Source organism: Syngnathus leptorhynchus, chromosome 7 (assembly GCF_054491065.1).
Source record: "Syngnathus leptorhynchus isolate UIUO chromosome 7, UIUO_Slep, whole genome shotgun sequence".
Lineage (NCBI taxonomy): Eukaryota > Metazoa > Chordata > Actinopteri > Syngnathiformes > Syngnathidae > Syngnathus > Syngnathus leptorhynchus.
The window spans coordinates 3,993,096-4,019,750 of record NC_141201.1 but is presented as its reverse complement, the minus strand read 5'-3'; the positions used below and the strand labels follow the sequence as shown (position 1 = coordinate 4,019,750).

General features: G+C 42.3%; 1 protein-coding gene across 6 annotated transcripts; it reads left to right on the top strand.

Moving 5' to 3' along the window:
- Window positions 1-31: 31 nt before the first annotated feature.
- stx1a (syntaxin 1A (brain)) lies at window positions 32-26,544 on the top strand. 6 transcript variants are annotated; one of them, XM_085916614.1, is made up of 10 exons: window positions 32-753; window positions 5,975-6,052; window positions 12,181-12,280; window positions 19,905-19,979; window positions 20,094-20,167; window positions 20,368-20,476; window positions 22,851-22,924; window positions 23,008-23,142; window positions 23,727-23,837; window positions 24,571-26,544. In XM_085916614.1, the coding sequence occupies exons 1-10, from the start codon at window positions 724-726 to the stop codon at window positions 24,646-24,648; spliced, it is 864 nt and encodes a 287-aa protein (XP_085772740.1). In that variant the 5' UTR covers window positions 32-723; the 3' UTR covers window positions 24,649-26,544. The 6 variants fall into 6 exon arrangements, 5 of the variants coding, with proteins under 5 accessions (XP_085772740.1, XP_085772743.1, XP_085772742.1 ...); XM_085916617.1 differs by having other exon boundaries at window positions 23,727-24,065; XM_085916616.1 differs by lacking the exon at window positions 24,571-26,544 and adding an exon at window positions 23,390-23,418 and having other exon boundaries at window positions 23,727-23,873.
- The last annotated feature ends 111 nt before the right edge of the window (window positions 26,545-26,655 follow it).

The window sequence follows — 26,655 nt, the reverse complement described above, 5'->3', positions numbered from 1 at the left end:
AGTGGAGCGTTTTTTTTTGTTTTTTTTTAAACACATACGTCACCGGTGAGCTATTTTTAGGGCAGACCCGCGATCAGCACGTCTTTGACACCCGTGGTTCGTTGCGTCTTTGTGCTCTGTGACTGGCTGGCAACCCGTCCAGGGTGTCCTCCCCACTTATCTGGTCTAACTAGGAAAGACTCCAACTCGCCTGCAACCCGGTGTACAAATTACGAAATGGATGACGAATAAATGATGAGATGAAGAATTGCTGTGCCTGTAGTGGCCTCACAGGGGGCGCTGTGCACCGGCAAACAATGCAAAACAAACCCACCTGGGCGTTATCTCATAGAGCCTTCGATCGATATTCAATCTGAACCCAATTCCAGGACCCCACCAGAGTTCCCCCCCAACTCTCTCTCCTGTGTCTCTCCCTCCCGATCTTCTCCCTCGTGAATTTTTACACTTCAACGCAACAGGTTCTCCCTAAATCCCAGTCGCTTAGACGCCATTGAGGAGGAAGTTGGCGAGCGAGGAATGGGTTAACGGCGTCGGTCCAATCAGCCCGTCATCGGAACCGCGAGAGTGGAGGCAAAAAAAAAAGAAAAAAGAAAGGGAGGGTTTGTGAGGAAAAGGGGAGAGCATCGCTTCCTCGTGAAGCCGCTTGACGCGCACCATCAACCCGCTTTTTGTTGGCGTGTCCACATCGGCTCCATCATCACCACCAGCCCCTAAAAATCCACAATGAAGGACCGCATGCAAGAACTTCGACATGTAAGTTGTCTGTTGTTTTTAAACGGTTTTTTTGTTTGTTTTTTGTTTGAGAAGGGTTTGACCGCGCGTAAAAAGTAACGAGAGCTCAACGAAGGTGCGATTGCGGTGCAACAGTTGTGACCACACGAGAAGCAGGCGCACAATTGTCAACATTTCCACTTGTTTTGTTCTCTTTGATATCATTTGAGCCATCGCTCGAGAGTTGAAATGGCACTTCCGTTTCTCGCTCCACCCTCGGCCAAAGTAGACCACCTATGATTTAATCACTCCGTCTGCGCGCTAGTTCGCGGTTTCATCGATCCGCGCAATTACGCTGGAGAATTGGTCCCACGCCGCCCATTTCACCTGTTAAATGCCCTCGCTAAGTCTCACTAGCGCCCTCCCCGAAGGCAATTACAACATACAGTATGACCAAGAGTTTTTATTTTTTTATTTTTTTTTATTCAATACTATTGAAATTTAGGGCGTGTAACGGCATACAGAAGTCGTTACTGTAGTGAAACGTCACGATGACGCTCATTGTAACCAATTTCCATTCAAATAAGGTGTAATTAGCAAGAGTGAGCATCTTTCCAAGAAAAGACGATTCGATTAGTGTCGAGATATACAGGGAGGGGAGGGGGGGGCGATAAGGTTCATTTCAAAGTTGAACGATTTGCCTTCGTCAGTTCGAGATTGCGATGCAAAAGATTTTCTTCTTATTTTATGACGGAATGAACATGCCAGAACTATAAATGTGTCTTTTCCCTCAAAAGTGACAATTTTATTGGTTGTATTTTGCAGGGTTGAGACAAGCGTTTCATCACAACTCAAGATAAAAAATATCGGCCGGCCAAACATCTGATTTGTATATATTGGCTAAAAAAAACCCTGAAAAGTCCAAATGAAGTTGTAAAAATTTGACCTAGAAAGCTGCCCCCCCCAAAAATGACACAAATAAATCGTGACTTTATAAGTGTGAGTCTCACACAGGTAACGCTATAGACTGTGTTTAATTTATAAATAAATAAATAAAAAAAACTGCGCTTTGACCATGCTTGCTCTAACCTAAATAGAATAATAATAACAAATAATAACTGTCAGCATCCACTGGAATCCTTCTGTTTAAGTCGTGTGTGCGTATGTTTGCGCACATGTGTGTGGTAAAGTGGCCATTGTCAGATCTGCGTAATTGGCAGTTAAGCTGGCGAGGGAGAGGGAACCAATTTACGGCTGTGCAGTTTTCAGAAGATCTTGCTATGAATTGGTCTCCAGGGAGTCAACGCTGTTCTGCCAACCCTGCTTGGTGTGTGTCTGGTTTAAAGAGGCGTGTCTTGCTGCCTCTTCACATTGTTGAAAAGATGCACTAACAGTACCGCAGAGAGAGACAGAAATAGCCCGAGCCTTGCTTTTGCTGATCTACTGTATACTGTATTGTCACAGCTGGAGTCCAAAGCTGAAGTTGAATTTTTTTTAAACACCTATTTGAAAGTAGACATCTGACTGACAGTTTGGTTTTCTCATTTGTTAATCCATGCGAGTGTGCCACAATGGCAGGACAATTTGCTTTTTTTTGTCGGAGAACGCGGCCTCTTTGCCACCGTGGTCCTTCTGGACTTAACTACACACCTGCCAGTCTCGCTAACTGAGTCCATGACGCGCCGTCAACCTGGACTCGTTCCCGCTTGGCCCCGTCGGTGGTTCAGTGACAGATGGTGTCAGTTTTTATCAGGCCGATCAAACCCAAGTTGATGAGCTCGATAGAAATTTCACCGAAGGGATCAGTCATGCGGTTATCACTTTTAAAAATATCGATATTTATTTTCCCTTTGATATTAACGCCACACCTGGAACAAATCATTTCCTCGTCATTTTCATATCATCTAATTCTCCAGCACATTTTTCTCGAGGCTTGAAGACTTCCTCCGTTATTGCGCTTTTTTTTTTTCTACCAGTAAGTGATTTATCGGAAGGCTGTCGAGTGGACTTTTTGTTTCCTGCCTGCTGTGTCCGGCCTTGTTGTCACTGTTAGCTCAGGCAGCTCGTCTTGTATACTCATTGTCACTGCTTGTTTGGAGTCGGAGTGACACATTAACTAATAGCGTGGACGTGACGCGCATACTCTTGAACCTGTCTGTGTGTGGCTTTGGCCTTACCCAAACAGATGTGTATTTTTAGAAACTAGATCTATATTTTCAATAGGAGTCTTAAACTAGCGCTTGGACTCACACCTGAAAATTCCTTTCCAAGCGTATACCGACATGACAACCCGCGTTTTTCTTTTTTAATTAAACTAGCTTACTTAAGCCATAACGCGACCCCCGTGGGGACAAAGCGGTACAGAAAATGGATGGATGGACTTTAGCCATAAAGATCCCTCACTGTATACATATCAAAGCCAATGTTAGATTCCAGAATGTTTTTTTTTTTTTCTTTGCTTTTGGTCCCATTTTAAATCCATCCACATTGTGTTGTAGCAGCTAACTAGCGCTACAACTAGCTAGCTACCTGTGGAGTCACACATACAATGACAAAAATGTCTGACCTTCTGTAACCCCAACTGGGTTGCCATGGTAAGGAACCAACACCAATAAGCATTTAACAAGAAGGCCCCACCAATGGGGGGGGGGGGGATCCCTATCTTATATTATCTCCTTAAACCTTCAATCCATTATTCATCAACCGTTATAGGTTGCATAATTACATCAATGAGCCATGAAATAACGTGAAATGAGAGCGATGCGGCAGCCCACCTAAAGGTCTGCATTTGCAAATGACATTTGCACGGATAGTTCGTATTTACTGACTGCTCGGCGAGCGCACGGTCCACTGAGCGCCGGCTACGAAACACCTGACTTAGCCGAGGTGTGAAAAAAGGCGCGCTCGCTAACGTGTTTTCTTCAAGTCGCTTTGTCGCGTCTGTTTCTTTGCGATTATAGCTCGCATTTGACTTGGGTTTACTGCTGATGAAGAGATTTCCTAAAATGACACTAATAAGATCCAAAGCGTGACTTGCAAACTAAAAATTGATCAGCAGCGGCTTCCTTGGCGAGCATGACCGCGAACACCACCCTAATTGTTTTAATATCCATACCCGTCGGCTAATTACGCTTTAACGAGCCAAAATGAGAATAAACGTGCGCTCCGATGACAGGCTGGCTCACCGCGGTGGGAGGATGAAGTTATCTTAGCGAGAATTGGCAGCTGATGTTGATATTTTGAGTCTGCGTTCTGAATTGATTTTCTTTGAGGCCGCCAGTCGTTTTCTAAGTCATAATCTAACTTTACATCGGCTGCAGATTGTATTCATCCTTTTTTTTATTCTCCGTTACTTTGCTGATGAGGCCGTTGAAGGTCAGGATGAGATGTAAGAGGGGGAAGGACGATGAAATTGGATCTTTATAGCGACTCGCCACAACCTTGAGACGTCTTCTTGGGATGTCGGCGAATAGCGAGCGAATTGACTGTACTTTTCAACTGTGCTCCAACCGCTGATGAGGAACGTTATGAAATTTGGAAGGAGTGAGGGAATTTTTGGATGGTGGTGAGGAGCAGCAAAAAGGAGAAGGTTGCTGTGTGGGACTGCTGCTGTAATGCTTCTCCAGAGGTTATCAAATCTGGAGGATGGAGAGCGAAAAGACGATTAAGACGGGAGGACATTGAGGGCGATTGTCAGGGAGAGGACACACACACACACACACACACACACACACACACACACACACACACACACACACACACACACACACTGGCGTGGTGTTGCTGTGCTTCATCTCTTGTGCCACCCACATGATTCTTCCTCATCTTGCTTGTTGCCTCCTCGCTGCAGGCAGGCCTTGTCTTGCATCTTATTTGACTTGAGTCAGATTTGCTCTCTTCTTCCTTGAGAAACATACTACAATGGTTTTCAAAAGATGACTTGTTGTGGAATTGCAACGTGCACAAGTGTCAGTACTTCCACTCCGGAGCATGCTTTACTAATAATGTATTCTTTTATTTTTGCCTTCCTGGGGAAACAATTCATGATCAGACTTTCAACATGTGAGTGCGTGAGCAAACATACATAATGAATGTTGCTTTTGCCTTATTATGATCATAAATCTGCCTGCGCTCTCAACGCGGCTGACATAGATTTGAGTCATGTCTAATGCAGGAGATGTCGTTTCGCTCTGGCTGGAACGCAAAGATGCAGGGAACTCGAATGTGCAAAAGGAGGATGAGAAAATATCTGCCCATCCATTCACCTGCTTCGGGAAAAAGTTATTACGATCACTCAGGCCTCATCGACTGCCCGTGAACACGTCGCGCCATGTGTCTGACCTTGCCCGTCTTTAGCTTGGAGCATGTAGCAAGCGTGTGGTCACTAAAATCCCCGAGGCGGAATCAAGAGGGCAGAGCTGATGTCCTCCTCCAGCTTCTTTGAGGCTCAGCAGGAGCGCTGGAGTTGATGATGAGGCTCGGGGGGGGGGGGGCTTTTCGGGGGGTCCCTACTTAGTCTTCTTCTCCTCCTCCTCACCACTCAAAGCAGAGGCAGTGCAAAGGTATCTTTTCTCTCGGTGCGGAGGAAGAACACACAACTGCAGGTTCCTTCCTCGTGGGAACGTCTGTTCAGTGCCGCCTTGCATTTTCTCTTCTGCTTCTAAAGCATGTTGTCTCGGTTCCAAAATAAGACATATGGACGTATTTGAAAATCAACATTTTTCCAGGGCTCTGTTTGTGTGCCAGTGGGTGGGCTGCGCCGCCGTGGGAGTGATCACAGCAGACTTTAGTCATGGCCAATTAAAGCGGTTCCTTTCATTTCTTTTAAATGCAGCATGCTAGTCTCAACATGTATAGATGTTTTTTTATTTATCTATTTATTCAAATTTGCAAGTAACATTTCTTTGCGGTGCATCAAATTTATTAGACTTTTTGTTTTCATTTAATGGGGAGAGGTATGTTTTCAACTGATGTGACAGTTTCCCATGATTGCATAATATTGTTCACATTAAATTTTGTTCTATGAATTGACTCGCCCCATATTTCAAAAACACGGCTGTTAGGTTTAATGAAGACTCAATTAACGCTAATAAAAATAGATGGATGGGCTCCAGATGTGTGGATAAGAGCGCTCGGAATCTAAATGCTCACTACTCGTGTGTCGCATTGATGAGAAAGGTCAATGAATGGATGAGTTGCTTTACTTGTAAATTGCATTTTAATTCAAGTCAAATAAATAAAAACAATTTGTTGTCGTCTACAGGGGAAGGAGACGACGGAAGAGGAGGATGAAGTGGCCGTAGGAATGGACAAAGGATTTATGGATGAATTCTTTGAGCAAGTGAGTTTTTATTTCTCCTTCATACAGTTTTGCCTTTTGTGATCTTTCGTTTTAATTGTAACATTCATCAACTAAGTTGATCCCCCAATAGTAAAATGGCATCTGGGCATCTTTTGCAATCACGACACTATTTTCTGAATGATTTCTGTGTATTGCACTGATTCCGATACTACACACCGATACTACTTCACCAACCTTCCATTGCAGCTGTGTGATGATACGTCAAGGTAATATAACATTTTTAACCACCTGCAAATTATGCAAATTACCCCCCCCCCTTCCCCCTGGAGCCATCTGGCAAGCACGCTGTTTCGAGCCCCGTGGCGTCGTACATATCACGTGAATCAGTTGTCCTGTCACACTTCATTTTAGAACTTGTTATTCTCGAGTCTTGTAGTTATTTTTGACTCGCTTTATTTCTAAAGTAATATAAATATTTAACTTTGCGAATTGTGTATCTCCACTAGATGCTATTCAGCACTTATTTTACACAGTGCCCCCTAGTGGTCAAACAGAGTCTAGGAGGTTTTACAGAGAATGGCTTCACATTTTTACAAAATAGACAGTCACACCATTTTACAGGTAGAACGATAAATAGTACAAATCAAGTCAAATAAATTACAGTGGCACATTGTTTTGCTTATTGTGTACTAATCAACCAGACTCTTCCATGCTGTGAGGAATATTTGACTTTGGCGCTTTCACGTTAGCAACGTCTCTGCAAATAGCCTGATTTATTGCTATTTCCCTTGTTGCCGGTGGCTTTTTGGATTTGAGTTCCAAATGATTATTGATTGGACAGCAGCGCTTTCTTCTTCCACTTGACAATTAGGCCCAACTGCATGTAAAGTACGTTGGCATCTGGGAGTGTTTTTTTCTTGTACACGTCCTGCACGTGTGTCACGAACACGAATCGAACGTCGTAATGCCGGTTAGGGAAGCGGCTCATTCCGGTTCCGAGCTGGCGTCGCCTCCCCGGAGAGGCATGAAGACCTGCCGCGAATCATCAGTGACATGCTGGATGATTTCATTGCTCGACATCTTGCTCGGAGACCTACTGTAAATTGTGCCCTGTAATCTCTTTTTAATGGCCGGCTACATGTGATTCCCACTGTGAACTGCGGCACAAATTCAACCCAAACAAGACAGCTGAAGAAGTTTTTACTGTGTTATTAGTACAGTATGTCATCTTTCTGTAGCCTATGAGGGGAACTGAAACTAAATTGAATTGCTTCTAAAGAATGAGTTGGGTCGCTGGAAGTCATACAACGGACCCCAAAAAATACATTCGAGAATTAAAATTTAGGCGCTTCATTAAAATTTAATCATGAATTAGATTTTTGCTTTTCACAATCTTAGTAGAATGTAATAATTGTAAGTAAAATAAATATTGTACTGAGTTCTCAGCATAGTGAAAGGACCCTGAATGCACCGTGTTCCTTGCGCAGTAAGTAAAAAAATGTAATAAAAAAATAAATAAATGAATGAATGAATGAATGAAATGGAAAATTCTGTCTCTCTGTGGACTCACAAAACAGCCCACAAACCAGTACCAGGCCACGGACCACTGGTTGAGGACCTTCTGCTTTACGAGCATTGTGTCTATAATGGTTGTTTAACTTTGAAGTTATAAAATCAGCATTGCAAAGCCAGCTACAAAGCTCCGTGCCTGGCTGGGAAGCATGAAAGCGCATGAGACAATTAATACTTTTCAAAGCTCCACCGTCATCTGCAGGTGCCTCCATTAAAAAAAAAGAAAAAGTGTGTGTCTGTGTGTGTGTGTGTGTGTGTGTGTGTGTGTGTCACGTGAACAGAGTCACCAGAGGCATGGTCTGACCTTTGTGCTTCAAGTGCGCACATACGAGCACACCTTTCACTCGCTGGACATTTCAGAAAATCTATTGTTGTGGTTTATCGTGTGAGAGGTGTTTCTAATATTCAGTCCCCCTTTCACGTCGCTAAAAAAACATCGCCTTTGGAAAAAAAAACATATTTTTAATGTCGCCGTTGCACGCGGCAGACTTGGAAACATGTTTCATTGCAGCGTGTGACTCAAAACACAGCATGTGAGCGTACGAACGGACAACAAGGCAAGCAATCTGCCCGCCTGTGGAAACATTTAACGCCAAATTGCTATTTTTTTTTTTCCCCAACTCATGCATTCAGTATGTGGGTGGGGTGATGCATGCCAAGCAAGAGAGACAACACACAATAACACACATCTCAAAAGCAGCTCTATCATCTGTATTGAGCACTTACGGACAAAGACAATTTTCCAAGCTCTTACGCAGAAGGTGTATATTCTTTATCCTCTGCGATGAATTAGTAATGTTACGGTCGTACTGAGAAGCCAATAGAGGAGCTGAGTCTCAAGTACATCATTCGATTTAAGGGTGTCATTCCTGATGCTATTTTCTCATTTAAAAATCACTTTGCAATTTAGTTTTGAAAGGCCGGAACAAATTTAATAGCATTTGTTTTATTTTCGATGGAGAAAGATGATTTGAATAAGCATCGTGAAAGAAGAAATTCTGCAATTGTATCTCAGGCTACCACTGTATAAATAACAAAGTGAAGTACATGAATAAAGCCGCAAACAAAGAGGAGTGCATGAAGACATCGGTAATTTGTCGCTCTCTCAAAAGCGCGACTTGAGTTTGAAAATCCAAAAAAAATTCTGCCTTTCCTTTTCCACCCCCTATTGGAATAACTGCGATGAAGGCTGCAATCAAAATGAGATTGCTGCCATTATTTAGTCCCCCTCACATTTCCTTTGCACATTTTTTTTTGTGTTCCTCTGACATTCGTCTCGCTATTTGTCCGGAATTTCACTTTCGATGTAAAGCCCCCTTCGAGTGAGAAGGCAGGTTGCCTCCAAGCGGGAGACTTTTTCTAATAATGACGGTGATGTAGAAAAACGAGGGCCTGGCGCGCCGCTGCTAGACGTCGGGTCGAGGTAATAACGGCAGGCAGTGATGGAGACGGGATGAAGGTCACGGTGGCGGAGAGAGAGTCATCAAGCTTCTCACCCTGACTGTGTGTGTTAATTAAGCTTTTAAGTGGAGGGCCAAAGCAGATTACCGCAGCCCTCTGTCCTTCACCTCACACCTGGAACAACGTCCTCCGCGCGAGCATTAGCATCCATTTTACATGTGCTAGCTTTATTACCGCTGACCCAGCTACAGTAATACGGAATGTTTTTTTTTATTTTTTCGTTAAGCCGTCTTTTCATTTGACACAAGACAACTTTTTGTGTGAATAAACAACGTCATTTGACTTGGATAAAACCTTTTCACAACAGCCATCCACCTTATTAGAGTTCGTGTTACACGTTAGCATCCACGTACAACACTGTTAGCATCCAAGCATTTTGCTTTGACACTGCCCCTCCTCCTGCTACTTTGAGGATGGCAAGTTGGACCTGGGCGCCGTGACTTGTAGCAAAGCTGACAGGGGCCGCAGATGTTGGCTGTAATTAATTCTTTCCCCTCCTCGCTATCATTCGGTAGCAGGCGCAGCATCCGACACGGGCCGCGATGAAAGCATTCTACATGTGGTGTGTTGACGCCACAATTTTGACCGTGCCGCTGGCGTCATCTGAAGGCGGCAATATCCAACAGTGCGCCTATGAAGCCTCTTTGAAACGTTTCAATTTATTAATATTTTTTTGGGGGGTGATCTCAATCCACTGTTCAAACCAATTCTTAGCTCATGCTAACGGCCTTTATTCATGCTTGATTTTCTCTCTGTCACTGTCAAATTATGATCAATTTAAGACAAAACAGTAAATGTAAGACTCTGAATTGCACAGCGGAATTTATCAAGCCTCATTTGCATATACTCGTCATATTGTGATTAGCACTTAAGCGCCGTCGTCTAGTATCGATTTGGCTTCTGTTCTCGCTACAAGCGGCGCTCTAAACTGATGATGCAAGTGTGAAGAGAACAGATGCAAGACTCGCTGCCGCCCCGAGCCGTCCAATCACTCATTACTAAGCGTACTAAAACTAAACAAAATAATAATTGTTAGCTCCCGTGACTTCATTAGCTGGGATTGGACGACGGCGCGGGAAACGTGGCGGCGGCGGATCTCGGAAAACTCTGAAGTGAATCGGTGTGTTTGTTCCATTTCTGCATGTGTGCACTTTGCATCCACGTCTGATGTTGTTTTGCACCCACACTAATGAAATTCGCTCTTGTTGTCTTATGAGAGCCGCACCGTGACTCACCGACACGTGGTCGGGAAAGTGAGACAGCTTGGAGTGCTTTCATCCTGGCTTGCTCACATCACCTTCCCGTCAAACGCTCGCCGTTTGTTGCCTATTAAACGCTTGCGTCAGCGAGGCGAGCTTTCTCCCCAATGGCCTTTCCTAGTCAATTATGTTATTTGAAGGGGGGGGGGGGGGAATCCAATCAGCAGCTAATTCAAGGGATAACGACATATTTGGCGGTGTCGGCCCGTGCATTTGGTACCTGGGCCTGTTGCTCCTCCATTTTGTGACGAGCTGCAGGACTAGCTTCACTTCTTTGGCTAATTGACTGTCATTAGGAAATCTAGCCGGCCTCAGAGTCATTTTGTCTTCGATTCTTGACTTAACTTGACTTGAACTTGAGACAGAATGACTCAGAATACTTGATTGTTGTCAGTTTCATATTTTGGCATCAAAAATAAAATGGGGAATTATCTAGTTATGGTTAGCTAGCGCACGCTGGGAATGGCGCTGTCATGATTGGTGGATTCACCTGTCAATCAGCAAATAGCACTGTCGCGATTGGAGATTAGCCTGTCAATCATTCGGAACTCAATTTGACAAGCTCACGAGGGGTGCGGACTTTCCGCTAGACTACAACCTCAAATTTTGTCATTTGAAGACCAATTCTGCCTTATACCATCCTTAGCCTTTTGATTAACAGCTAACGTTAGCTTGATACGATCACAGACAGGAGACGCTTTCAAAAATTGAAATACGTGTGTACAGGTGACATAAATGAGTCAATCGTGTCATTATTTGACCTTAATGCATTACGTGGCAGGAAGTCCTGAATTGAAACCCGTTTTAGTTGGGTCAGATCGAGTCTCGTCCCAATGGCAACGTTACGCAGTCTGTCTGCCACCGGGTCACTGAGTTCGCTGCTGCAAGTCCAATTTTTACTTTCACCGACAATACTAGCTGCAAGGAGAAGAACCTATATTATAAGAAAATGGCATGTTCCAAATTGGTAGTTAATGGAAAAGTGGCCAGTGAAAATTGGCAAGTCAAAGAAGAATAGAATGAAAAATTCTCAGTCATGCACAAAATCCCTGAAGTGCAAGTAGGATTATTGTCTCATCTAAAAAGTGCTGCTCACTTCTTATGGTGTGGATTTGCCCCAAGCACAACAAACCTTTCTCAGATGCAGAAATGATAAAAGAATGCAGTGATTTGGTAAAGAAAAGGGAAATGACAGGTAGAATGAAGCAAATTTTAAATTGCACTGGTGATTTATGCAAGCAGCTGTGTGATGGAATAAAAAAAAAAATGCAGAGTGAATTTCCCGAGCTGCGGATGAATCCACTGACCCCGCTGATAATACTCATCTGATGCTCTTTGTGAGATACGGTGATGAGTCAAAAAGGAAACGCAGCGCGTTGGGCCTGTCGCAGTCAACATGGCATTTTAGTTAACTGTCATCGCTAATTTTGTGTCGGGATCACAAAATGTTTTCGTTTCATATTCGATTTTGACCACGCATATTTATTTCGACTTCCGTCAAATCAACTGCTGCATTTTTATTGGCACTCATACAATTCATCAGTAGGATATATTTCATTTTTATTTTCTCCAATTGAAACGAAATAAACCAGACTATGTGAGTGGTTATATTTAATTGGAATTTGTCAATTGGATTGGATTTTTGCATGCTCTAATTGGGCTTTCAACAAATTAACTGTGGACTGAAATGCAAATGCAGTTTGCACACAAACGAAGGTTCCATTAATTCCTGGCACATGTTTTTTTCCCCCATCAACATATTTTCATCTAAGCCTAATACGATAAAGACAAATTTGAGTTTTGTAATTAATGGCTCCTCATGCCTCGATGTGTATCGAACATCATTTCAATCTCGATTTCGCTCTTTTCCAACAGGTGGAGGAAATCCGAGGATTCATCGAGTCACTGGCGGAAAAAGTTGAGGAGGTGAAGAGGAAACACAGTGCCATCCTTGCATCACCAAACCCTGATGAGAGTAAGGCAAATTTTTCTTGGAGTGTTTCATGAATTTGTCTACCACAGCAGTGTGTTATTTTTGGTTTTGTATTTTTCTAATTCCGGTGTAGTTGTCCATATTTCTAGCTAATTTCCTTATTATTATTATTATTAATTAATTGATTGATTGGGGTATATTTGATTTTCTTGTGACCATTATTGAGAGCACTTTATACTGACTAGTACACATTCGACCAGCATTCCAAAACATCTAATTTACGATACGGTGGCGAGAAAGTGATCGCGAACACCAGCCTGCGTTTGACCGCCGCTAGCATTAGCTTGACATCAGCTGTCATCCCACATCATCTGTCTGCCATCGCCTCCTCGCCACTGACTTTCCCTGCGAGGGATTCAGTCTCCCGAGACTGGAGCTCCTAACCTAATGCCGTATCATTTTAAGCCTAATCCATGTTGCATTAAGCTGATTACATTTCCCACGCTCGAAATGATTGTTTTTGTCAAGACATAATTTATTTGATACAACGCGGAAAAAAATGTCACAAAATATGCAGTGTAATAATTATAATCATCAGAATTGACATATTCGGTGTGAAATCAAGTCTCATTTAGTTCAATATTTTCATGGCCATTTTGTGGAAGAGCATTCAACTGTGCCTGTCACGCATCCTCGCTGGCAAAATGAACAAAGATATGGCGTTAATTGGCTTTAGAAAGTTGGCCGCTATCCAAGCTGTGTGCTGCCACCACTTTCTTTTGTCTGTGGACATTTTTGTAAATGGGAAACAATTTGATGCTCCTGTTGAGCCTCCAAGGACAACAGCTCGTCCTGTTCCTTCCCACATGTTCATTATCAGTCGTAATCATCCCCCCTTTTCGTCTTTTCTCACACTTTCTCATTCTCGCCAAGCTATAGATTCGGACTCTCCATCTAAAAAAAAAAAAAAAAAAAAAAAAAAAGAGCTGCTTCCCAAAAACCTCATTGACCTACCTTCCCCTTGATCCCTCACCGCCCTACCTGCCTGAGGAGAACATCGATCCTCTTCCTAGGTGCAGGTGTGAGACAGACGAGGCTTCTTTAACAAGTCCGCGTGCGTCTCAACATCCACATCTGCACCGTGTTTCATCTAAGATACCGATCAATGTTGTGTGTGTGTGCGTACGCGTGTGCTATTACATCAATCAGTAGCTAATGTCAATGTCAGGATTGTTCGTTACTGTCCGCTGAATAGACCGCCCGGCCCTGAATCGCGTTGGCCATTTTACTGCCTCTAATGTAACTTACCATTGTGTTTCACCAATAACTTCCTGACATGTAATATGTCAGCCTCATCACCCTGTCAGAAGGCCAGCGAGGCAGAAAAGGAGCAAGTATGACATGGATCCAGCTCTGAATGCCAGGCGTCTTAGCAGTCGGGAGAGAGAGAGAATCCTTTTCATTATTAGAAGCCATGCCACGGCATGAAAGAGGGATCGTGACATGGAGGCTTTTTTCACTCGAGCGGTAAATCACCTTTTTATAGATCCGTTGAGTCATAGTATAGAAGAAGATTCAAACCAAATTGAATCTTTTCTCTGACCTTCTTGTATGGAGTTCCAAGTTCCACTATTCGGAAAAAGTGCACCGATACTAAACGTCGATACCACAGGCATGACATGTACGCCATTTCTCGGATGCTCAGTGGGTTACATTTATTATCATGCAATGTTTAGCTGTTTATTTAAAAAAAAAAATGACATACATTTTTAAATGGCTCTTGAATCGAATCTCATAAGAATCTCATAAGAATCTCATATGCATATGTCAAGTGACTGTATAATAATTGGCATTATAGGGTGTTGAACGTTTCGGTTTATCTCTTGGTTAATTGCATGCCCCGCCCCCCCCCCCCCCCCCCCCCGCCAAGTTTGGCGTCATGACCTCAGGACCTCGTCCTTCACTCTCCTTCACTGCCCCCCCCCCACAGTGTCCTATGACTGAAATGCTAATTACAATTCATTTGCACATACTGAATTAATGCATATGCACACACACACACACACACACACACACACACACGGACTTGTGTCATTTCTTGGCAGAAGCTAACTTGTGCTATATTTTTAGCGACATGACCGAAGTCTCATTTCCAGCCACTTAATTGCGTTATATACTGTTTTGATATTGGGGATTATTGGCCTTGTCCACCTCTCTTTCTCATTACCATGACTGATAATGTGACAGGCGATGGATTCTCTCACAAAAGGTCAGAAGTTATTGATGATTGGGTTTGCCAGAGAAGGGTCAGCGGTCTTCTCACTCAACTTCCCCCGGGAGAGAGTTGAGAAGTTTAATAAAAGACAGCCTTTGAGGAGAGATATGACTGTGTAGGAAAAACCTTGAGGAGGTTTTGAATTTTTCTGAAGTTTAAAGGAAAATATGCTGTGTGGTAGGTAGCAGGGTGGGGGGGGCAAGGATGAACCAAAAAATAACCACAAAAAAATAGAAACTACCCCAAAATTCTACAGTAAAAATGCCGTGAAACATTCTTTATATTAAATAAATACCCCCACATTTTTTAAATACCCATAAGTCAATTATCTAGCCCGGCACCTTTTCCCTTTTCCAAGCATATTTCAGGGGGGCATTGCCCCTGCAGCCCCCCCACAGCTCCGTCTGTGATTCCAGCTGTTCAAAATCCATTGCAATTACGATGCAAATCATTTTTGTGTTGCATTCAAACGTGAATATGGGGAATTTTATTCTCTTGCATTATTTCACATTGTGTCTTGTGCCAAATCGCAACTGCTGCCTTCCAGAAAATGAGAGTCCGCAAATAAACACACACTCTGGGATTTCACACAGGGTGATGTAAGAGGACAATTAGACTTCTATTGTTTTCTTTATTTTCATACTTAAGTGTATGCAGTGTGGTAGTTCATACTATATATATATATAAAAAATAAAGTCCAAATAAACAACAATTTGGTCCACCACTGCAACATTTCAGTGTGTTTACCCAATCACGATTATTTAACTGCCCCCACTTTCTAAACACTGCCGCTCCGCTTCGCTCCTGAGTCATCAACTCAACAGCTCGGGAGATACACGGTTTTAATTGCAGTCTTTTGCTGGGGGGGCTGAAAGCAACTGCCACCCCCTGAAGGTTGCATGCCAACACTCCCAACACCTTCCACAGAAACAAAGTGGCGATTGTGTGGTGGGTTTGTGAAGACGTTATATTCAATATTTACCAACCTTTATTGACGGAATATTAAAAATTAACCTCTTAGGCTGTTATTGCCGCTTACCAGTAGCCCATCCCTGATGTAAATGATTTTAATAAAATGATTAATCCTCACTTTATGATTTTTTTTTAACTAAGCTCACTAAACACACAAATTGTAATAAACACTGATGATGTGTAGCATCCCCCTCCTTCCCGTTTTGGCTGGAATATTTTCCTATATTGCATAAAAATAGTAGAGCCGGGAAAAAAAAGCTAATCCTCAATCTGTGTCTTACTAAATAGTTTTTGGTTAAGAAGCTAATCAACAACTAAACGTTCAACAAGCCATACTACCCTTCAAGCGGTCATGTGGAGGACACGTAAAGTCACTTTGACTTGTAAATGTATCTAATGGAAGTGAGAACACGCTGAGTCATTAACACTCGTGTGAATCACTTTTGCGGCCCTCGATCGTTTCAGCGGCCGCTTAAAAACGGCCTTCGATCAGGCAAGTGACGCACAGCCGGAGGATTTTAAATTAACAGTGACACGTCATGCTAAATTATGTAGCCACCCTATGATAGCATCAATTTCCCAAGCGACTCAAAACTAGTGGTTTAAATAAAAAATAAACCCAAAAATATTTTGGTCCGTTCAAAAAATAAAGATGAACGGATTGACTCTTGAAAAGTTTGACCTTGTAGTGTTGGTTTATGAAATGTCTCTTGGGTGTGTAGAGATGCGGAAATAAAGCAAATTTGAGCGCACGACTTGCGCTAACTTAAGAAACGGCGCTGAATAATTGATCCCGTTGCCGCCATAAAGGCTTTATTAACTGTACAGGCACAGTGTACAGTGTTACTTTTTCCAGTTGGCTTTAAACAGTTTTGTTTTCTTTTCACCAGGCGCACCAATTAGCATTTTGTCAATACAGCTAATAATAATAATGTGATGGCTATTTTGAAGTGAGATGTGGGTGTATAAATTGCTACAGGAGAGATTATAAGTGCTGAAATGGCAAAGTGATAGCAGCCTGCGCTTTCTATTAAGATTTTAATAGAGTAAACAGAGCGCTCTCGGTCAAAGCCTGAACATTTGTCTGTGAAAACAGCGAGCTAGCGTCTAGCGTTTTAATAGCTAGCGTAAGGTCAGGTTTCACGCAGATCCACCTGGATGCGAGGGAACTGAATATAATTAGATCCTACACAAACAGGACAAAATTCTGCTTGGTCTGGCGAGATTTGCCAGAGATTAAAAAGCATCGGAATGTATCGGATTGAATTTTTAATATTAAAGTTGATATGCTGCAAACAGGGTGAGACTGGATTTCATTTGGCCTTTGTCGGAGACGGGGAAGTTCGTGTATGAGGAAGTAAAGACCCGAAAACAATTTTAAATTGATCTTTTCAATACCTTTTGAAATGCTGCCTAACACACCTAAAAATGAAGTGATAAATGAAAATATGAAGTACAAATTGTAGTATTCTAAAAATAGCTCATTATGTTTACTAGGAAAGTTGTCGAAGTGATCATTTGAAAAATTAATATTTTTTACTGGTAAGTTATTATTCCTTTGCAGCTTGAGTTGATGTATCACTGTGCTATTTATAACCTCATGCCCAGTCAAGGTAATGGCTGCTAAAAATCGACATTCCTTCAGGCAGGCTGAGAGCCTATTTGGCGGACAGCGCCGAAAAGTTCACTCACATGAACTGTGCTCATTATGTTTGATATTTTACACCAGTAAAATCGTCTCTAATGGCGCTTGAGTGTTCAGTAATCATTTCCCTTTGGGTCATCAAACTGTTTTTCCCCATCCGATCGATTTGATGTCTCTTCTCCGATCCGACCCCGATCCCCGTCGCAAAGCGAAAACCAACAGATGAGGTCAGCCTTCAAAAAAAGCCTGGTCAATAAGCAGGGTAAACACACAAAGGACTAGTCATAGATTGACAGAGAAGAAACGGAGGACCAAGATAATACCCCATCGGAAAAGTAGCAAATTAAGCGGCGTTACAGCCAAGGAATTTATTTAGGTCACGGTGCCCTGACTCAAGGTTGACAATCACAGCTGATGGACTGTTTCTTCTCGGAAGGAAGGAAGGGTATTGATAGTGAAGCTATCCGATAAAAAGCTGATGTTTATCTGCTTTATCTACTTGACTCTCATTTACCATTAAGTAACAGTGGGGAAAAAAAAGATGACTGAGTAATTCCAGTAAGTGTAAAACGGTACATTGTTGAATTGTGTGGAGCACCAGTGCAATTGTTCCTGCTAAGTGTTTTCACAAGTGGTGCCTGACTGTTATGCCATCTGGAGGTCATGTTAGTAAATTGCACAAGTGGGACCGAGAGAGAAGAGACTAATGATGTAAATACTGCATCTTTCTTCAGTTTAGTTGTTTACAGAGCGCTAAATCATAACTAGTCATCCCAAGATATTTTTTTTATTTATTTATAAAGCAGATGAATCACATTGCTTAATATTAAACCGCTAATATGAAACCTTCGATTGTTCCGCACCAAATTTATCTAAGCACGCCATGCTTGTTAGGGCGCTCGCTTATCCGAGAAATATAAATCAAATGTTTGCGCCGCTGTGTGTCGTCTCCATCTCCATCACAGTGGGAAACCTTTCCCTAGTTCACTTAATTTTGTCTCTCGTGCTCACGCCGCCCGCCTCCCCTTCGACTCTCATTCTTCCCCTTCCTCCCTCTTCTGCCACTTTGGAAACAATCTGAAGCTGGTGAGAGGCCCGGCTGTGCGTGTCGCCATGGCAACGCAGTATTAATGGCGGCAACAAGCGTGACCTGAAGATTCCCTTCGAGGGCGTCAGGGAGAGGGATGAAGTGTGAAGCCACAGCTCAATTGATTCCTCAGTTTTGCCCTCTAATTTGCCTTCCTCGCACTTGTACTGATTCATCAGCGAGTGCGCTCTTCTTTTCTTTGCCACGGCCAATTACAAGGCTCGATGGACACTTGATGGAGCAGGTTTGGCAACCGGGTCTAATCTGACTGGCTAACACACACACACACACACACACACACACACACACACACACACACACACACACACACACAAACATGGCTGCTTTCTATTTTGACTCTGACTGTGACTCCGCTGACCTCATGAAGGGTTTCTATGGTTACACTCATCCATAACCTTACACCCCTGTGAGTTTGTTGAAAAGTTGAAAAACATCTTGAACAAATACTCTGCTGGTCGCCACAAGCCCAACTCCTTTAATTGGTGAATTATTTGAGTGTTTTTAAAGATGCTATACAATTTCCAATTTTTTTTAGTTTTAATTATTTTTTTCTTTTTTATTTTTTTCATCTTCTGAACCCCTTTTCTTCACAGCATTTTTTATCAATTTTTTTCTCATTTATTTTGTCAACCATAATTGTTCTCCAATATTGTCAAGTGTATTGGCAATTCCAATATTTTCTTATTAGGTTTCATTTCGTTTTTTGTTTGAATTTTTTTTTTCTCATCCTTTGTGTTGTTGGGGATCGTTTGAAAGGTGCCAGACAATTCCATCCATATACTGTCCCATTTCTCATTAGGATCTCGCATGAACTCGAACCAATCATGGTAGACATTTTGACAAGAGGTCAGGACTCATCATCTGTCGTTATATTCAGCCTCTGCTTGTAAAATGTAAACTTTCAATTAATTGGAAGATGCAAATGACTGTGAGAGTAGTCTGTCGGCAAATTGACACTCGAGAAACTTGTAAAGGTCGTTTTTCATGTTTACCACTTTCCTGTGACTCATTATCATATGGAGATGTGGCTTTTTTTGTCATCAAGATGATAAATTACCTTCTTACAAATGGCAATTAATGCTCCAGGGTCGTTTGTTGTGTGCGTCAGAGCCATTATTCCCAGCCTTCCAGTTATCTTTGTATATAATTTGAGAATGTTTTATGGTTAACATTTACAGTAATCTAGCCGTTCTTTTCCAAAATGCAGTCCGAATCTAACCGGACGCAATGTAAGCATTTATCGTATTTACAGCGGAGCCATTTCCGCCATTGTGGGAGCGTATTTTTGCCCTCGAGTGGCCACCGAATTGTGGCCACTTTTCTAAGCGTTGGTTGCTATTACTCCTCTGCCTTGAGTTAAACTCGACGCCGCGCTCCTAAAAGCTGAAGTCAGGTGGAATCTGTTTTTGCGAGTTTAAATTTCAGAAGAGTGTTGAATGGGATGGAGCATGGGGAAACGAGATGGTTGATTTGTGTAGCTCTGTTTGTGTGCCATTCCAAGATGAGACAAAATCCGTCATCACATTGGAGCCAGAGTTTTTTTTTGTTTTTTTTGTCGTCTTTGTTAAGTTGAAGCCGAAGGCCTGTTGTTACACTTGGATTGGTTTCATGTCTGTGCAAGTGTTTTTACTGTGTCTCTGAGTCACATTTGTCCATTTCTCCTCAGAAACAAAGGCCGAATTAGAAGATCTAATGGCGGACATCAAAAAACTGGCCAACAAAGTGCGCTCCAAATTAAAGAGTGAGTTCAATCCTGCAATCAATCAATTTTTTTGGGTATAAGGATTCTTAAGAAATTAAATTGAAGACATTTAAGAAGTAAGACATTTCTCATGGGTGTCTTTTTGTGTTTCAGGCATTTTGCACACTATCGAGCAGGAAGAAAGTCAGAACAGGTCGTCGGCCGATTTGAGGATACGCAAGACACAGGTAAGATATACATATTGTGTGTGACGTTTTGAAAGAAGACACAACATCATCACCATAATTTTCACAATAATGTCACTGATATTAAAAATGTCATTTCCAAGAGAACAAACAAAATAGTATTTCTATTCTCATTTTTTTTCCAATGTCTAATTATGGTCTCTACTAATTAGATATCAATATGTCCCTCTATGTGGTCCTAGCACTCAACATTGTCACGCAAGTTTGTGGAGGTGATGTCCGAGTACAACGCCACCCAGTCGGACTACAGGGAGCGCTGCAAAGGTCGCATTCAGAGGCAGCTGGAGATCAGTGAGTAGAGACATTTTTGTCACCTTACACCACCGTGATGAAGCTTTTCTATGTTATATATAGCTCATGCTAAAAAGCCCACCCCCTCACACCTAACAGAGAGGTAAACATTTCTCTCGTGCCATCTGCCAATGTGGCGCAGCCAGGTTGAATTGTGTGAGGGCCACCTGTTATCTCGCAAAGACGGCGCGTTGTCAAACAAGGCAGACGGAATGAATATACGCTGGAGTAAGACGACGCAGGCTGATCCGATTCTCCTTTCCTTTCCTTAAGCACCGACGGATCCTTTTGATTTGATTTGTCAGCTTGTGGAGCCACGAGGGATCTTGGTTGAGCTCACCTGTAGCAAGGGAAGGGATTAGACATGGACGTAGAATAGAAACGTCAGGGGAGATTTAAGAATTACCTAAAAAAAAAAAAAAAAAACTTCTTCAGAATAAAAGGGTAAGATGGTAAACCCACCACACTCCGCTATAGTACAAATTTCGAAGCAAGGCAGAGATGCAGCGAGATTAAAAGCAACCAAAAAAAAAAAAGGCAGAGAAGGTCCCCAACAACTGTAAACTCCAGTAATAGTCGTTTCAGCAGAGCTCTGTCAAATTCAATTAGCTTGATGCTAAAAGAAAAGGCAAATCGCCATAGACTGGCTAGAAAATAGCACCCATGTACTTTGTAACTGTTTGACAAGGCTTTAACGAACAGATATTTGAAAAGAAGCACATGTAGATAATACAGGTATGAAATGCATGAATAATATATCAACGATAACTGATGGAGCCGGTCCTGCGAGGCTCGACATTTGGCTGTAGAGGCTTTGAGTCGCCATGGTAACAAATAACAGCCTCCCTCAGAGCCTTTGCAGGGATATGAGAGTAATGTGGAGTGGACATGGGGCTAGTGGGAGTGTGTGCAATTGTGGAGCAATTTTATTTTTGGTTAACCCCGCTGAGTGACGTGACAAAGATTAAAGGTGAGGAAGCGAGCGGAAGGTTATGGATACGAGATGAGGGATCACATCATAAAGGTTGTGTGTGTGTTGTCATTGTTACTATTGGTCATGACTCACTTGCGCCGTCCTTCGACTCAAGCTGTGACTCGCCCGATGTGGAAATGGCAATGACATGCAAGATTTATTGCCACCTCAAAAAAAAGTTTATTATGAATAGAATGCCACTGGTGATGATCCTGATTGGCTGCGAGTTGCTTTCTCACAATAGAGCCCAGGAGAATACCTGAAGGTAGCTGAGCTAAGAGCTATCCGGACTTAGAAAGGAGGACACGTCTATGGAGGGCCGTCAAGGTGTTAGAGGTGCAATGACCTCGCTGATGATGCGTTTGAAGACACGCTGGAATTATCAAATGGTTTCCCAAGCTTGACCAGAGCTGAGTCGAACTTTATTTTGTATAGCAACTTTTTAAAGTGAGGTTAGAATAAAAACAGTGCTTCAATTTGTTTCTTGACACTGCAAGTTGGAGTTTACTGTAAAATGAAACATGAAATCTCCCCTAGCTTCATGCTAAGACTCAATGAAAACAAATCCAGACTGGCTAACAAAACTAGCATTGATGCTTGAGTAATTGAGAAATTGGTATGTTACTTATGTGGATCAACATAAGGAGACAAACATAATATTATTCACATGAATATCTACTTTATTTGGGAAAAAACGGACAAATATCACAAAGGTTTACAAAGCAGTTGTGATTGGCTACGAATGTCCGTTGCTGTAAATATCTATATTATACCGCCCTCTAGTGGCCAAGACGTGCACACCCAAAGGAATTTAAGAGAATTAGATTGATGGCATTTGAAAAGATGAGTTCACTTTACCTTAATTTTGAGACTTCTCTATATTCTCTTAAAATTCCTTGTTAAGGTTTTAAAAAAGAAAAAGCAAAGCACACACTTTGTTGGTCCTTGAAATCTTACAATCTTGCAATGCACACTGTGTTTCCATTTTAGTTGAGCAATTTTCCCAAGGACCTTGGCCAAATTGGAAGACTTTAGAGGGCTCGAGAGATTCCCCTGCACTTTAACAGCGACGACCAGACACTGACACAGAAGCGTCGCTATCGGCAGCATGTTGAACTCAAACGCTTCAAGTTGTTCTTTTGCGCGGCTCCTGCGGATATGTCTGCCCTGAATTCCGACACCAATTATTTCTAAGTCACACGATTGGATATTAAAAAGTAGTCCAGACAGATGGCTAGAGAAAAAATGGAGAGACTCACACATTTCCTGTTAATTAAATCAAATTGAATGATGTGGAGGAATTAATCATCATTACGAAGACAGAGAGGAGAAATCCAAATGGAGTTTGAGCACAAAATAACTTTCCAGGTTTGTTAGCCTCTTTCACTGTGTGTTTCCTAGCTGGAAGAAATACGACTAATGAGGAGCTGGAAAGCATGCTGGAAAGTGACAATCCTGCTATCTTCACGTCAGGGGTAAGTCATGTAACCCAAATTAAAGGTGGTCAAGTCAATCCTGACCTCAACAAAGGTCAAATTGTGTTGTTGTTTTTTTTAAGATCATCATGGACAACATCACCCAGCAGGCCATGAACGAGATCGAGACAAGGCACAACGAGATCATCAAATTAGAAAACAGTATCCGAGAACTGCACGACATGTTCATGGACATGGCCATGTTGGTGGAGAGCCAGGTGCGAACGTGTGGCATGTTCTCGTCTCAGTGTCAAATTCACAAATGCGTGCGAGGGCGCTAAAGTTTTCTCCAATTCGCATGAATGCTTTCATTTTAATTATTGAACGTATCAACTAACCCTCCTGTCATGAAATGCTTCACAATAGTTCTCTCCCTCTTTTTACTGTAAACATTCTGTTTCTATCCTTTTTTTTTTTTTCTTCCCCCCTTCACTTTGTCTCCACATCATTGGCACAAAGCGCTAGAGAACGCTGCAGCCAGCTAACGCACAAAGGTAATTGACTTCTTTTTCTTCTCTACACTTGGCGGAATCGTCCCTGTCAATGCAAACTCTTGTTCATTCAACTTGTTGCTTGGAATAATTTAATAGAGACTTGGATTCAAATATAAATGCAGTATTGTCCCTTTGTTTTGTGAACGTATTGACTTATTTGTTACAATGTTATATGATGGCTCACAATACACATTCAATACACAAAATACAGAGGAAGCTCTCAGAATGGAAACTTTTTTTTTTTTTTTTTTTTCTCCATAGTGTCTCTAAGTCATTGTATTCCGTTACGGCTGTTTTTTGTCATACAGGGCGAGCTGGTGAACAACATTGAGCGCAGTGTGTGGGAGGCACATAACTATGTGGAGGAAGCAAAAGACACCATCCCCAAATGCAAGAAGTTTAAAAAGACCAGCAGGCGGGTGAGAAAAATCCCCCAAAACCAGAAACTAACTTCCCCTTTTCTTCCCTCTCTCCTCCCCCATTCTGCACACATCCGCTCCCCTCTTTTCCTCCCCCCGCCGCCGACCCTCTGCCAGGGAGAGATGATAGACCGCATTGAATACAATGTGGAGCACTCGGTAGACTATGTGGAAAGGGCCGTTTCGGACACTAAGAAGGCGGTTAAATACCAGAGTAAAGCCCGGAGGGTGAGTGGCGAGCGCCCGGTCGACGTGACGATTATATGGCGTGCGTGGTTGTTGTCGTGTGATGTGACGTTGTGCATGCGCCGGCACGCCGTAGTTCACGCTCTGCATGTGGAGCATGTGTGTCGAGCTATGGCAGCTTTACACCCGTCGGACACGTCATTAGGGACCCACGTGGACTTGTTGTCTGAAATACAAGCGCGGGGGAGGACATGCAAACTCAACACAGGAAGGTGCCTGAGAATGCTCTTTGATTGGTTGTTTTCCCTCGGGTGCTGTGGTTTCTTAAAAACCAAAAAACTCCCCCCTTTTACAGATGGAATTGACTTTTAATTATATTTGCCCTCATCTTGGGTAAAAAAAAAATTAATAATTTATCCAGGTACTAATTTGCAAGGTGGCCCACCATTTGACCTCACCTGTCACGCTATCCATCTCTATTTGCTCTGAAACATTGCTGACACGCCATTTCCCCCTGTCTGCCCCGCCCCATTTTTCCCCAACACAGAAGATCCTCCTAATAGGAGGCTGTATCGCTGCTTGCTTGAGCATCCTCATAATTTCTCTGGCGGTTGGCCTCAGTTAGGTCACGAGAAGACACTTGCGCAACATTCCAGCCCACGGGACCAACGTAACCAGGCCCCTTTTTATTGTCCCCGAGTTTGAAATGGACTTTGTGCTGCTTGCTCGGAAAGTGAGCCAACACATAATTAGCCTTCAATTTTGAACAACGTTATAAAGATAACACAATTCCCACTGCTTGATTCGCACACCTACAACAAACCTGTAACACGCATGACTCCTGCAGAGCTTTTGCATGTTGCATGACCAAACTTTCTAGAGAACAAACTTTTTAGATGGAAAATTCTTTGCATGGATTTTATACTGTAAACACTCCAGCAATAAATGCAAATAATCACTTTTTTTTTTTAGTCTTATTGTACTTTTAATTTATGGTATGAGCAAAAGTATCGGGACGCTCATCATCAAGATCAACATCTGTGCAAAACCTTTCCACGGTTGGCCACCAGGTGGCAGCCTAAGACGCATAGGCTGGTGGGATAATAGTCATGGACAACATATGAAGTGAATTGAAGTCCCAATACTTTTGCGTCTGCGCAGTAGATTAGCACTTGTGTTTGCTTATTAAAGTTTTCTAACATGTTTTCATTTGCTCCCTACTTGCTGTCCCGGATGCTCTCGTTTTGTCTTCTTGGTCAAATAGAAGAAAATAATGATTATTATATGCTGTGTGGTTCTGGGAATCATCATTGCGTCTGCCGTGGGAGGCACGCTGGTCTAAACATGTACAAACACGCACGGCAAAAAAAAGACACAAGTTCTCATTTGCCACGAATGCAATCGTAATACGCAATGTTGGCACACGACGGCGACATGTTTTGGCATGAGTTTCTATTTTGTAAAATTTCAAAATGTGTGGTGCTCCAAATGTTTTGAGTGTTGTCAACGAGATGATGCCCTCCCACCCCACCGAATTCTTGCTGTGGAAGAAGTTACAAAATGTGCCACTCTATACATTCCAAGTTTGACAATAATACTAACTTGTCTGTTTTGTGTGGGGGGAAATGTCTCCTAAAATGCATTTTTTCCCTTAAAGCCACGTTTATTGACAGTTTTTCTTTAACTTTCTATCTAATGTCACGCTTCCCACAATGCACTGTACCAAATGTAAACAACGCCATTTTTATTTTTTTAGATCACTAATTCCCGAACGAACCCTGCACATTTGTTATGTGAAGCGGACCTGCTAATCAGTTCCTCACTAATTTATTCGTCTAAAAAAATATTTAAATATCAAAAATATACAACTTTTATGACGTTTCACAAATTATTTGAATCTTTTTGTTTTCCAAATTACAACTTTATTTTCTTCACATTCACACTCAATGATAATGTCTGACTTTCTCATAGATACATTACTTTATTCATAATTAATGGTCATAATTTTGACCTTCAAGTGTTTGTGTATTCTTTTTTTCTGAGTGGCCCGAGTCCTTCTTTGTACTTCCTCTACCTCCCTTGCAAAACAACGACGCCGGAAATCCTGCATGGTTAAGTTTGGTGTAAAACTGTCTTGCAAAAAGATGTGAGAGGCAAAAATGCTCCTGCGCTTTATTGTTTTCAACTTCCCCTGGTTTTAACGATCATAGACCGTGTTTGCTCAAGTGCTGAGTACCTGAGGGCATGTGGAAATAGCGCCGTGTTGTTTTGTCATGACATGTTGAATGCAAGGGATGAAAGGATTGCTTGTCACCTTGTTTTGTGCTGTGGAAGCGATCTTAACACTGCCAGTATGTTCAAAAAACATGTCCGCCCTGGTCAAGATGTTTGATAACCCAATTTCTTGTGTGTGAGTGTGTCTTTTGATAACCCTCAAGCTTTAAACGTCCGTTATGTTGGTTTGCACTTGAAGATGTCAGCATGAAGTAAAAAAAATAATAATAAAAGTGATCAACCGCAACCGTGTTACCATGTTGCCTCCTCGACCTGCTGCCGATGTGTTGTGTCGTGATGACATGGTTTTGGTTTTCCAATTCTTGTTTTTCAAGTAAAGCTTGTCTGGAAAAGGAAA

Coding starts and splice junctions, on each gene's coding strand:
- stx1a (XM_085916613.1), top strand. CDS start 724: ATGAAGGACCGCATGCAAGAACTTCGACAT. Junction 754..5,974: donor GCATGCAAGAACTTCGACAT/GTAAGTTGTCTG, acceptor TGTCGTCTACAG/GGGAAGGAGACGACGGAAGA. Junction 23,143..23,726: donor CCATGTTGGTGGAGAGCCAG/GTGCGAACGTGT, acceptor TTTGTCATACAG/GGCGAGCTGGTGAACAACAT.